We start from the raw sequence: 13,966 nt of genomic DNA, 5'->3' as shown, positions 1-13,966 counted from the left end.
TGAATAACAGTGAATGTCACAAGATCACAACTGAGCCAATGGTTCTTCTTTCACTCTTGCTGCGGGATCGTGCATGATCATCTCCCAACAGCAAGAGGTTATGAAAATCCTGTCTGCAGAGGAAGAGAAAAAGGCAGAGGGGGAGTCCCTCACTTCAAATGAGATTAGGGAGATGTGGAAAATGTGGGAATGTGCAAAACTGTATAGAAAAGCACCACCTGGACAAGGCTGTAGCAGTGCTAGTGATAAATCTGTTTAAGGAGACACCATGAAATGCTCAAAAGGAGCCACTGGATAGGTCACTTGTTGAAGTTGCATGAAAAGAAAAAGATTTCATTGAGCCAAGAGAGAAGTGGTTCTGTTAGTGATAATGAACGTCGTCCTGTATGATAACCCTCTTCTCTCGTCTCCCTCACACCAGCCATGAAGGTTTTCAGAGGTAAGTGCAGGATAAATTATTTTTCTTTATACCTGGTATTTTATTATTTTGCAGTATATTACAGTATTGCGATTTTTTTTTTTTGGTGGTACCGAGGATCGAACTCACGACCTTGTACTTGCCAGGCAGGCGCTTATGCCACTGAGCTATATCCCCAGACCCTATGATCATTTTTATATGGATATTTTTGGGTTATGGAATGAATCATCTGAATTTGCATTATTTCACATAGGAAATTTGCTTTGGTATCTAGTATACGTGCTTTGGATTACAAGCACATTTCTGGAATGAATTATGCTTGCAACCCAAGGTTTCATGTATACTTATATGTCTGGGTGTATCTTTATTTATTTATTTATTTAGTGGTACTGGGGATTGAATTCAGGGCCTTGTGCATGGTAGGCAAGCACTCTACCACTGAGCTATCTCCCCAGCCCAATTTTTACTGTTTTAACGCTCTCATAGCAATTTGGAAAATAGGAGTTTGAGAAGCACTGAGAAGAAAACAGAGATACGAAAGTAGAAGGGTGGCTGCTGGAGAAGAAGGTCATCAGTGGAAGGTGGATGGACACAGGAATGGGGTAGCTGAGATCAGAGTACGACGCACGCAGGCATGAATACGCACAATCGAACTCGTTATCTGCGTCTGCAGTATGCACTAATGAGATTATTAAGACTATTTTAAAAAAGAAATGGTGGTGCTGGGGATTGAACAGAGGGGCCTGCACATGTTAGGCAAGTGCTTTACCACTGTTCTGTATCCCCAGTCAGCCCTTTCAAGACATTTTTATTTTCAGGCTGGCTTACACTTGTGACTCCTGCCTCAGTCCCCTGAGTAACTGTGATTACAGGCATGTGCTCCTCTGTGCCAGGCTACTACTCATACTTTCAGTGATGACCCTATAGAGTAAAGAAAAATTTAAATGATAACACTAAAAGGAAAGAAACCTAAGTATACCTCAGTGACACATAAACAGATTTTTTTGTTTGTTTGAAATAGGGTCTCGCTATGTAGTGCAGGTAGGCGTTGAACTCGCTTATGTAGCCCAGGCTGGCCTTGAACTTGCATCAGTCCCCTTGCCTCAGCTTCCTGAGTACTGAGATTACAGGTGTGCACCACCACATCTGGCACAAAAATTCATATCTATATGCACACTTAGTTTTTAAAAGTTCTATTCAAAACGCTACAGTTTTGTATACGTTTTCTGTTTGTAAAGGAAAAAATGTGCAAGACATTTTAGAATGTTCTATATTCACAGCATGGGTTAAAGAAATTGGGGGTTTTAAAGCTCCAAATATTTGCTAACGGAAAGATTTATTTCAAAAACAGTGCTACCAAACACATTTCACTCTTTATTGAAAGACTATTAAAAAAGAAATACATGTTTCCTATCCTTAGTTGAATAACTTTAAAAAAATTAAGCTCTTTGTCCTGAGGGTATAGTTCCATGGTAGAGAACTTGTCTAGCATGAATGAGGTTCTGGGTTTGATCCCAAGCATTGGAAACAAATTATGATTAAACTCTTGACTCTGAGCCTTGTAGTTTTTCCAAAGAAACAGAGTCATCTAGTGATGATTTTTTAAAGCTGTAATCACATCTCTTGGTGATAACAGAATTCAATAGTAACAGTAATAGTAATAGTAATAAGAGTAAGTAAGCATTATTGGTATTAATAGTAAATAGGCATTTTTTTTCTTTTGTGATGCTGGGGATTGAAACTAGGTCTTCATGCATGCTAGGCAAGCTCTTTACCACTGAGGCATACCCACTCTCCCAATCCAATCAACCCAAATTCTGCTGCATCACATAGAGGATTTAGGCCGGGTGTGGTGGCACATGCCTGTAATCCCAGCACTCGGGAGGCTGAGGCAGGAGGATCCTTGCAAGTTTGAGATCAGCCTGGGCTACAAAGTGAGCTCAAGGCCAGCCTGAACTTCACAGTGTTTTCTGTCTCAAAAAGAAAACAAACAAAAAAACAAATAGAGGATTTAAATAGGTAAGTCTGCTACAGATGTTTACTGCTTTAAAAAATATATAAAAAATAAGAGATTAAGTGGATTTCAAAACTTCTTAAGACCTGAATGAGTTAACAAGTAACAAAAGGGCAGAAGTACAATTTACAGTAATTTTATAAAAGTAAGTTAAATAAAATTTATATTGTTTTGAGGTGAGGCTTTGCTATGTTGCCAAGGAAGGCCATGAACTTCTGAGCTCAAGTCATCCTCCTGCCTCAGCCTTCCAAGTAACTGGGACTACAAATTCATGTCATTGCACCTGACTGGATAAATTTTTATGTTCTATAAAAACAGGAACTGTCTTTTTTCAGACAGGGTTTTGTTATGCAGTTCAGGCTGGCCTTGAACTGACTTTTTAGCCTAGGTTGTCCTTGAACTCAAAGTGATCCTCCAGCCTCAGCTGGGATTACAAGCGTGTGGTACCACGCCAGGCTGAACTGTGTCTTTAAAGAATATAGTTAAAACCGGAAGGAACAGAGGATTAACCTTGTTTCTCAGTCACAAAGTATCAAAACTCAAATCACAAAATGCTAATTCTTACAACTGGAAACACTATGAAGAAATAAAATTTACATGTTATGGCTTTTGTACACTGAAGTGTATTTACATTTATTCAGCTAAACAGGATTTTTTGGTATTAATTAAAATCATTATATATATTGCTTGAAACAAGTAAATGATTTGTCATATAATCTATAATATTTCAGAGTTCTATATAATCTATAGTATTTCACATTTGATCAATAATCTTGGTTACTGAAAGTTAGTACCTTGCACTTATCAACTTCCTCCTCAATTTTCTCAACAATAGCTGCATCCAGAATTTGTAAATCACAAGATGAACGAGACAAAGTACTGACAGGATGTCCTTTTAGCCAAGTAATAATTTCTTGAACTTTCTCGGCCCTACAGCAAAAACAATAAATTTTTCACACTGATTAAAATTTGTGAGGGCTTATATAAAAGAACGAATAAAAACTTTGAGAACAGTTACAAATTTATATAATTATTAATCACTAAACAATTGGGTATTATAAATCTGTAATAAATATGGATGTTACTTTTCAATAAAAAACTCATAAAAATTAGTTTTAAAATATTTAAGATATAAACAAAATAAAAATTCTATTGCACTCAAAGCATAAACAACATAACAGAAACAAGACAAATGAAAAATAACATGAAAAAAAATTTTTTTTTGAAATATTCTTGATAAACTAGCTGTACCCTTCCATGGAGCCACTAAGTTGAACTATGAGACAACAAAGACCACAGATCTTGCTTACCCATTCTCATTTTCTCCAGGCCAAATGTCATCTTCATAAAATACATCCTCTTGGCTATTCTTGGCTATATAACTAAAGAGTTCTGGAGCTCTAGCCAAACAAACAAACAAACAAGTTGCTTTAAAAATAAATGAGTGATGTCACATACATTTCCTATATAATAATTTCACATTCTAATGAGAAATGTAAAGTACACTAAAGGAATTTATTAGAGTACTGTTAAGGGAGTTATTAATAAAGACTGAAAGATCTGAAAGCCACAGTACTCCCGTACTCCCACTGGCTGAGAAAAACATGGTTCAATTAATAATCTTATAAAAAAATTGTGACTCTTGATTCTTCTTTGATTATAACAAGTGATCAATGGACAAAATAGTATTTACAAGTTCATTTTCTAATTTTTACAACAAAACTGGAACACTCTAGAATATAACAAATTAAAATAGATTAAAAGTTTCTTCTGGAATTCCTCAGAACTCCCTTTCTTTTTGAATAGTATGGGACCTTCAGGTACATTGAAGAGGACAACACAGTTTGCTTTGGTCCTTTCCCAATCCACTGAAATGACAGTAAAGTATGAAAAAGAGAATACACAATGAAAGACACAGAAGGAGAGAAGCAGAGCATCTGATGGCATATACAAACTGTTAACAAATTTTTAAAAATTGGAAACTGAATGGATGCGTGTTAACTAATTTTTCAGGCAGTAAGTAATAGGCTGAATCCTCCATCATCAGTAAGGGAAGTCAATCAGAAACAAAAACCATAGGAAAAGTCAAAATACCACCTTCTTATGTTACATCAACTGTGCTATATGGCAAGCTGCTTCTTATTCTCAGTTCAGTGTCTCTCAGTTTGTCAACTGCTGTTTTGTATGCAAAATCGAACTTTATAATCACAAAAACAAAAACAAAACAAAAAACCCACACACACAAGAAGCAAGATGATTTAAATCAGAGGAATCTGCAAAAGCTCCGGAATTATGGGCTCTAGGTATATTTGAAGGGTGTGCATGGGGTGAGATTTAGAAGGATTTTGGTTGAAAACTTAAGTAACAAGCAGACAGTCATGTGGTTACCTGCCTACCACCCCAGCATAAGACCTGTTGTTTACATTTGAGAGATCAAAAAGGAGACACTCAGGCCTTGGGAAGTTAGGGTTGGGTGCAAGAAGAGGACAGTGTCATGCTGAAAACAGCACTGATGAGTGTCAGCTACACAGTGCATCACTAGGAAGCACAATGCCTCCAGGAAGCAGACGTGGAAGCTAAGCATGCCAGGAGTCCAGGACGGAGTGCGTGTGGGGTCAATACCAGCAGAAGGAAAAAAGGGAAGGAAGCAGAATTGGGCAAAGGGAGAAGCTGAACTATAATTCATTCTCAATGACTTCCTTGGCGAGCCCCATAATGATTTCAAACTAGGATGGCCCTTCAGACTTGTTGTGAACTGGGACAAGTAGGTTGTTGTTTTGGGTCTTCGCACCTTCTAGATGAGGCACTGGATCTGGGGAGGCTGTGGAAAGTGGGTGTAACTTCTGGTGAACTAGTACTAGTTCTCCTCATTTGGGCAATTCATGAAGAGAGCTTGTAACCGAGAGCTGTCAGTAGCACTTACTGCTGTTGGGAGAATAGGTCCTCTAGTCCTAAAGAGATCTGACGGGCTTATAGGAGGTCCTCTTTAGAAGTAACAAAGTCTCACAGAATAAGACCCTCTCATGTGTACCAAATTTCCAATTAGCATTTTAGTGCCTCATTCTTAAATATAATTAGATACCAAAAAACATCATTAACATAAAAGGGAACACCAAATCAAATGGGGGGAGGGGTTACAGAAAATGAAAAACACAAAGAACTAAAAAAAAAATCTAGGGCCTGGGATACAGCTCAGTGGCACAGCACCTGCCCGGCAAGTGCAAGGTCCTGAGTTCGATTCTCAGTACAAAACAAAACAAAATAAAACAAAACAAAAACCAAACTGAACTGGTGTGGTGGTACCTCACTGTAATCCTAACTGCTGGCAAGGCTGAGGCTGGAAGATTGAAAGTTCAGGCCCAATCTGGGCAATTTAGTCATTTTGTTTAAAAAAAAAAAAAAAAAAAAAAAAAAAAAAAAGGGCTAGAAGTGTAGTTCAGTGTGAAAGTCCTGGATTCAATGTTCTGTACTGGGGGAAAAAAATCTAGAATTGCTATCTGCAGAGAATAAAAATAAGACATTCTATTCACCGTGAGAAGAAGATGCTATAAAAAGGAAAAGAGGCTGGGAGTGTAGTTCAGTGATGGAGTGCTTGCCTTCAGTGTACAAGGCCTGGGATTGGTACTGCAAAACACAAACAAACAACCCAAAGAATATCCAGAAAAGCAGGCAAGACTTTTAGAAATTAAAAAGAAGACGATGTGAAGACACACAGGGAAGATGGAGGACTGGAGTGTTGCATCTACAAACCAAGGAACACATACAACAATGAAAAGCTGGTGGACAGACACTTGCTTGGTGCCTTTGGAGGCACAAGCACTGTTGGTGTACCGGTACTGGTCACCAGAACTGTGAGACGTAAGGTTCACGTTGTTTCAGCCATCCCGTTTGTGTATTCTGCTAGAGGACTAAGATAAAGATCTTCCACTAGAGGGTTAGAAACCAGTGGAACAACAGAAAGAACATTAAACTGTGAATCAGAAGTGAGCATATTTCCTGTGAATCTTTGTCACTAACTCAGTTAACATTAAAGAAAACATTAATTCATTCATTAAAGAAATGTTAACACAAATGTGCTACTGCCTGTGTTGCTAATGAAAAGATCTCCTTATAAAACTGGTATAAGCAAGCCTAAATAAATGGTACATTCTTAAGTTTTTGGATGCCTAGTGTGACCTTCTTAGGCACTTACCTCTCTAAGTATTCTGCAAGAAGCTGTTCTGCTGCAGATGAGTACATCCATTCACTTCCAACTTTCTTAGTATATCCAGGTACCTCCTCATTTTTTTTGTTGAATTTGAGATTTAAACCCACATTTGCTCTATGGTCTCCATGAGGGCTGAATTTAAATCACACACACACACACAAATTTTAAAGTCTGTCCAAGCAATAAATCATTTTTCTTTCAAATCTTAGAAAAGTTTAGTTTTGATTCTTCTAAAAAATTATTTTCCAAGACCAAGTTTTTCTATATATCCCAGCCTGGCCATGAAATGAGGATCCTCCTGCTTCAGCCTCCCGAATGCTGGGATTTTAGGCATGTGCCACCAGGTGTGGCTCTCAGTTTTGATTACTCTTTTATATTTTAGTTACTATGGTTATTTCCAACTAGCAGTAACTGGAAAACCAGAAGAAAGGTTTCAAACTCCAAGTCAACAAAGCATATAAATTAGTCAAATAATTACAGAATAAAACAACAAAATGCAGGGAAGTATATTATTGAGGTTCACACATACCCTCTGATACCTTTTTTCAAGGTTCAACTTGTTAGCTGCTAAAAATAAAAATTGTCTTTCCAACCATCTAAAACACATGGCATTTAGATAAAAGATCACCATCAAAGGTATTTATGTACAATTTAAAAAAAAATCACAGCAATTAATACAGAAAATAAACACTGAAATAGTAAGCATTTAATCTTTATCATTTTATTTTTTTCGCCATTTAAGTAAATTTCTCTAACAAAAACTTACTTTCTCCTAGATCCTCTTCCAATAAAAATACTTCCTGTAAACCTTGAAACAAGGTATCCACTTACTCCAAGGCGACTGGCCAACACATATCCTGGGTTGTACTTTATAGAATATTTCTTTAAATATAAAAACAAAAAGGTCAATTATGGAAACACAATTTACTTTAAATATTTCTTTACCTTTAACAGTGGAGATAATCAAGACATACCATTTTTTTTTTTTCCTGGTACCAGGAATCAAACTCACGTCCTCTCGCTTGCCAGGCAGGCGCTGTGCCGCTAAGCTAAATCCCCAGCCCCTAAGACATAACCATTGAATTGTGGCAATATAAAGATTCTCACCTAGTTTCACTTCCCCTCCTTTTTAAATTTTCTGCATCTTTTTCCCAAGGATGGATGAAAGGGAGAGGAAATCTACAGTTTCTGAAGCTCTTTCAAGAAATAAGCTGTAGCACTTGGGAGGCTGAGCCAGGAGGATCATCGTGAGTTTGAGGCCAGCCTTGGCTAAAAACCTGCAGTACATAGCGAGACCCTGTCTCAAAAACAAAAAGAAAAAAAAAAGAGCTGTGCTCTAAGTACTAACTAGCAAGCTCCACAGGCAATTTTTTTCTCCCCAGTTATGGCGGAATTGAACCCGCAGCCTCATGCATGCTAGGCAAGTACTCCACCACTGAGCTTACAACCCCAGCCATTTAAAAAAATTTTTATTTTGAGACAGGGTCTCACAAAGCTGCCCAGACTGGCCTTAAATTTGTGATCATCCCTCCTTGGTCTCCCAAGTAGCTAAGATGACAGGTATATGCCACATTTTTTTTTTTTTTTAAACATTTTCACTTTCACAAAGGACCCAGGGCAAAATGAGGCCTCAATAATTATTACATTGAATTAAAATGTAAGTATGTGAGCAAAATAATTGCCACTGAGGGAAATTAAAAATGTTCTCATATGGATAATATTGAAATTTTCCCCCCTAATATTTACTATTACAGGAAAGAAGTGTATAAAGTAAATGTGTATAGGGCAACTCATTTGGAACCCTCCTGTCTCTCAAGAGCTACTGCTGCTCCCCATCCCTATTTCCCACTCCTTTTCTCTAATAAAACTTCCTACTCTTAAAACAAAGTGTGTATAGACTCATGATTAATATATAGCATGATATTAAATTTATTTTATATATTTAAGGGAAGAAACCATAAACATTATCAAATTAACCCCCCCAAGCAAGTTGCAGATGATAATTTTTAATCAGGAAGCAAATGACCCACACAACCAGTACCAACTACGGTTAACTTCTGTGTATTCCCTATATAATGTAGATGGAAATAACATGTAAGCTTTTCTGCATATATTAATTATGTCAATAATTTATATCATTATTTTATATTCATTTGTGATGTGAAAATAAGAAAAGTTTATTACCAAAACCCCAACAAATTTCAAGAGATTGGCAAGGAATTAAATCAGCCACCATTATTCTACTGATGAATTCCTAAATGGATAATTTTTTTGGTGGTGGGAACATAAGGTTAATATTAAAATATGTAAATAAAGAATGCAACACTTTTTCATAAAGAACACAATAAGATTTAGTAATAATATAATGCAAATCAAGTACATTTCCCAGAATACATCAGAAGAATTAAGAATTGAGGTAGTGTTTCTCAAATACAAGTAGTAATTTCCCTTCCTTCCTTTCTTCCTTCCTCTCATTGCCTTCCTCCCTCCTTCTCTGCCTTCCTCTCTCCCTTCCTTTTCTTTCTTTATTTTTTTGGTACAGTATTTGCGATTTTTTTTTGTCTTTTTGAGACAGGGTCTCACTATGCAGTTCAGGCTGGCCTTGAGCTCACTTTGTAGCCCAGGCTGGTCTCGAACTCTCAACGATCCTCCTGCCTCAGCCAGTATTTGAGATTGAACCTAGGGCCTCGTGTATGCCAGGCAATGGCTCCATCCCCGAGCGACACCACCAACCTACTGCTATGTTTCTTTTGTTTTTGAGACAGGGTTTCACTATACAGTTCAGGCTAGTCTTAAACTCACTTTGTAGCCCAAGTTGGCCTTGAACTCACAGCAATCCTCCTACCTTAGCTCCCCGAGTACTGGGATTACAGGGATGTGTGCCACCATGCCTGGCCACTTTTCTAATAATCATTTGGAAATGTCTAAACACATATTCAATTACACTAACTGGCATGGGCTACTTGTATGGGCTACTTAGTGCCTAGTGGTCAATGATGCCAATGTGCTCCTATATGTAGAAGAGTCCTATATACAGCAATAACTGATGCTCTAGACACTAATACTACTATATTTAGACATGCTATAATTAACAAATAATCATAAATAACCCTAAATATAAAATATATAGCTGGGGTACAGAAAGAGTGGCTTGAGTGAAAGTTAAAAGTATTTTAACTCGTTCTTCCAACCTTTACTGATTCCCAGAACAAAATTCCAGCTTTTTATCTAACAGCCTTCTGTGCTATTTTTTTTTTTTTGGAGACAGGGTCTCACTATGTAGCCCAGGCTGGTGATCCTCCTGCCTCAGCCTCCTGAGTGCTGGATTACAGACGTGCACCACCACACCTGGCTATTGCTGGTTTCTTGACTATCCTGTCTAACTTTTCTTTCCAGTAGAGACCTTATAGTGAGATTTTAGGTACATCTCTGTCTTCCATACATTTTCAGTTTCCTCAGAGGTGTGCTGGTGCTTAATATCTTAAATTTATTTCATGTCTAAAGGATAGCTTTAGATATAAACTTATAGATTTTATAAACTTTAGCTTTTACCACTAGAAAAAAAAGGCAGAAATAGTAATAGCTGGTTGGCTGTGAATTACCCATCTTCAGTCAAGGACCCTGTCATCACTGAGAACAAATGACAGGTAACTACTCCATTTTAACAGGGGAACGGAGGCCAATGAACACCCTTTGAGAAAAGGTCCTGAAAAAGGACCCTGTAAGCTTTAATGCAGTTTCTCAGGATTCTCTAGGGTTGAGACTGTCCATTTTAGCAGGATAAACAACCTTAGCAGAAAGGCCATTTGCTACTTTTAACTAAAAATGTAGGCTTTGTTTTGTTTTATTTTGTCTTTTTGAGACAGGGTCTTGCTGTGCAGTTCAGGCCGGCCGTGAGCTCACTTTGTAGCCTAGACTGGTCTCGAACTCGTAACAATCCTCCTGACTCAGCCTCCCGAGTGCTGGGATTACAGGCGTGTGCCACCACGTCCAGCTAGGCTTTGAATTATAATGAAAGGTTTAAAAAATTGAAATCTATTCCTAGAGGGCATTTAAATCAATCTGCCTCATAAATTTGATCACAATAATCCAAAGTAAACCTTATGAATTAATAATGAGTCCATTTTTAATCTTTTAATAATTTTTAAAAATCAATGATTTCTCCCCTAAAAACTTTACATGAATTTGTGGTATCTATGTGTGTGGTGCTAGATATCAAACCTAGGGACTTGTATATGCTAAAGTAGAGTAATGTGAGTTTTTAAGCACACTTATAAAGAGCACCCCCAACCCCCTGCCACTGAGGACCAAACCCAGAATTGCTCCACCGAGCTACACTGCAGCCCTGTTTATTTTGAGATATAGTATCATTAAGTTGCCTAGGCTGGCTTTGAACTTGCAATCCTCCTGCCTCAACTGGGATTACAGAGGCGTGAGCCACTGTGTGAGGCTCTACGCTTATTTTTAAAATACTTGAAATAAATTTAAAGGAGGTGGCAAAATATTCTTCTTTAAAAGTTTATTGTTGAGCAACTGATTTGAAGGTAACAATATGCAATGGAATTACAATGGTGAACTCCTACCATCTTGTCTAGTGAAACTCTGTATTATCTCTACTGTTTTATCGAAGAATTACTTTCTTATTCCCTATAATGGTTTGAGCAATCTTCCATTCTTACATCTGGTAATCTGAGCAATATAGTTGAGGATAGCGATATGTAATGTAACAACCACTGTTGATTCGTATTATTTTGTCTTGAGACTCTGTATCACTTTGAATGTTCTTGCTTTGATTTGCTTATGTTTGTGATACTGGTATGTTGCTAGTATTGTATTTCTTTGTTTCTCATTTACTATTCTCTTTAAAATAAAAAAAAAAAAGAAAAAATAAATGAAATAATATGAGCTACTGTACTCACATGCTGGTTCTGTATTAAAGCATCAAGATTGGGTTCCCATGGAATGCTGAAAACCACACGAATTCTGCCTTCTGTAATCACATCAGCCGAAACCTGAACCTTGGAGGTTGAAAAAAAAATCAGTTACGTTTCAGTCTCTTTTCATTAAATTTTATTTATTTTTCTATTTATTTGACTCTTTTCTTTTTTTTTTTTTTTTTTTTCCGCTACTGGGAATCAAACTCACGACTTTGTGCTTGCCAGGCAGGCGCTGTGCCGCTGAGCTAAATCCCCAGTCCCATATTTATTTAAATAAATACCCATTTCTAAAATACAGCCTGACAATAAAATTGGATAGTGGAAATTTTCCTGGAATTTGTAAGTGGATTTGATAATATTGTAAATTTGAGTCATTTTATCTTGGCTTTAATAGCCATTAATCTTTCTTAATTATTTGTAAAAAATTTCAAAGTACCAAAAAGTTGCAAAAATAAAAACACTACTGAAAACACTTGAAAACATTTACCTAGATTAATGTATTATTAACATTATAAAGAAAACTGCTTTAGCATTGGTGTACTGAGTATACGTTGACATACATATGATTATTCTTCTGAGCCCTTTCAGATTATATGTCATGTTTCCAACATTTAAATATTTTTGGTATTTATGAAGAAAAATTTTGTTTTAAAATCACAATAATTAAGCATATAAATTTACACTGATATAATACTTTTATTGAAGCTACTGTCTATATTCCAATTTTGTCAACTGATCTCATAATGTCTTTTTTTCTTGTACTGGAAATCGAACTCATGACCACGTGCTAGCCCATCAAGCGTTCCACTGAGCTATGTCACCAGCCCTCATAGTATCTTAAATGGAAGTTTTTTCTCCCTCTCTTATATGATCTAGGATAGGATCAGATACTGCATTTAGTTGCCTCCTCGCGATCCTTTAATCTGGAATATATCCAGAGCCTTTTTTTTTTTCTACTATTGACTTTTTTTTTCTTTTTGAAACAGGGTCTCCCTATGCAGTTCAGCCTGGCCTTGAGCTCACTTTGTAGCCCAGGCTGGCCTCAAAGTCGCAATGATCCTCCTGCCTCAGCCTCCCAAGTGCTGGGATTATAGAGTGCTGGGATTACAGGCATGCGTCATCACGTCCAGCTTACTATGGACATTTTGAAGAACACAATCTTTTCCTCTTCACTCTGATGTTCTCATTCCATCTACCCTCTAGCTTTCTCCTACCCACCCTGTACTAGGAGTTACACCAGTGTGCTCTACCACCGATCTCTCCTGCACTTTTATATTTTGTGAGACAAGCTGCCTAGGTTGGTCTGGAACTTGTGATGCTCCTCCTCAGCCTCCCAAGTAGCTGGGATTATAAACTCATTGCTCTCTCTTTTTTTAAGTTCTTTATTTTGGAAAAAAAAGTTCTTTCTTTATTTTGGGTTTTTCTGATGCTTCTTTGTAATTAGGTTTAGAGTATGTATTAGCTGGAATACTGCATAGGTAGTATGTCCTTTTTAGGACATACACTTGCAAATACACAATATTCATTTGTCCCTCACTGTGATACTATCTTTGATCATACTGTCAATATGCTACTCACCTTCATTAATGCACAATTACAGTTTTTTGTTTCTCTTGCAGTTAATAGTCTGTGGAAAGGTACTTTCTTAAGGTGATACAATTATTTGCATGTATCTTTTTTTACATGAGTCTCTAAATTGTCCAGTCAGGGCTCAATTCTCCTGCCTCTACCTCCCAAAATGCTGGGATCACAGATGTGCACCACTGTGTCTGATTGGGATTTGAATTCTTTATTGCCTATCTCCTGATGCTAACTTGCTCAAGATTAAAGATATTCAGTCAAACGCTATGTCCACAAGATATATGAATGAATTCTTCCTTATTTTTCCCCCTTGGCAATACATTTTGAAGACAAGCAAAATAATTGCATTAACTTGAAACTGGAAAGAAATTTAACTAGTAACAAATCAGAAACTAACTTCTCCTGTGCAGCCATAATAAGGAGTCCCCAGCATAAACACCACACTTCCAGGAGGAAACAAATCATCCAATGTTTTGATATTGGAGAAACGGGAGTCGAAAGCTCGGATGTCCTATGTAAAATGAAATATAAAAATAAAATCAGTCAAAACTTCTAGAAGTTGCATATCATGTTTTTTCTTCTGGAATATGTCTATGCTGTCTGCAAATGTCAAATGTAAAAATTTTCTAAATAACAAGATGAGAATCTACACTCGTCTAGGTCCTTCATATTTTTTTTCCTTTTCCCCCATTCCCTTAATTCTCAACACAATTTTCTGTGGCAGAAACTATTCTTTTTTTTTTTTTTTGGTTTTTCTCCGGTACCGGGAACCGAACTCATGACCTTGCGCTTGCCAGGCAGGCGCTTTT

General features: G+C 37.1%; 1 protein-coding gene across 4 annotated transcripts in view; it reads right to left on the bottom strand.

Moving 5' to 3' along the window:
- Positions 1–13,966, bottom strand: part of Xrn1 (5'-3' exoribonuclease 1) — a 120,357-nt gene that overhangs the window by 42,934 nt on the left and 63,457 nt on the right. For all 4 annotated transcript variants that reach the window (XM_005407742.2, XM_013506250.1, XM_013506251.1 and 1 more), the window contains 6 exons: positions 13,555–13,668; positions 11,559–11,657; positions 7,406–7,521; positions 6,625–6,771; positions 3,743–3,832; positions 3,227–3,362 (listed from right to left, as the gene is read on the bottom strand). In XM_005407742.2, the coding sequence (XP_005407799.1) occupies positions 3,227–3,362; positions 3,743–3,832; positions 6,625–6,771; positions 7,406–7,521; positions 11,559–11,657; positions 13,555–13,668 (702 nt within the window). The remainder of the gene's footprint in view (positions 1–3,226; positions 3,363–3,742; positions 3,833–6,624; positions 6,772–7,405; positions 7,522–11,558; positions 11,658–13,554; positions 13,669–13,966) is intronic.

Source organism: Chinchilla lanigera, unplaced genomic scaffold, assembly GCF_000276665.1.
Source record: "Chinchilla lanigera isolate Chin_1 unplaced genomic scaffold, ChiLan1.0 scaffold00107, whole genome shotgun sequence".
NCBI classification, from domain to species: domain Eukaryota; kingdom Metazoa; phylum Chordata; class Mammalia; order Rodentia; family Chinchillidae; genus Chinchilla; species Chinchilla lanigera.
This window is presented reverse-complemented; position numbering and strand designations above follow the sequence as displayed.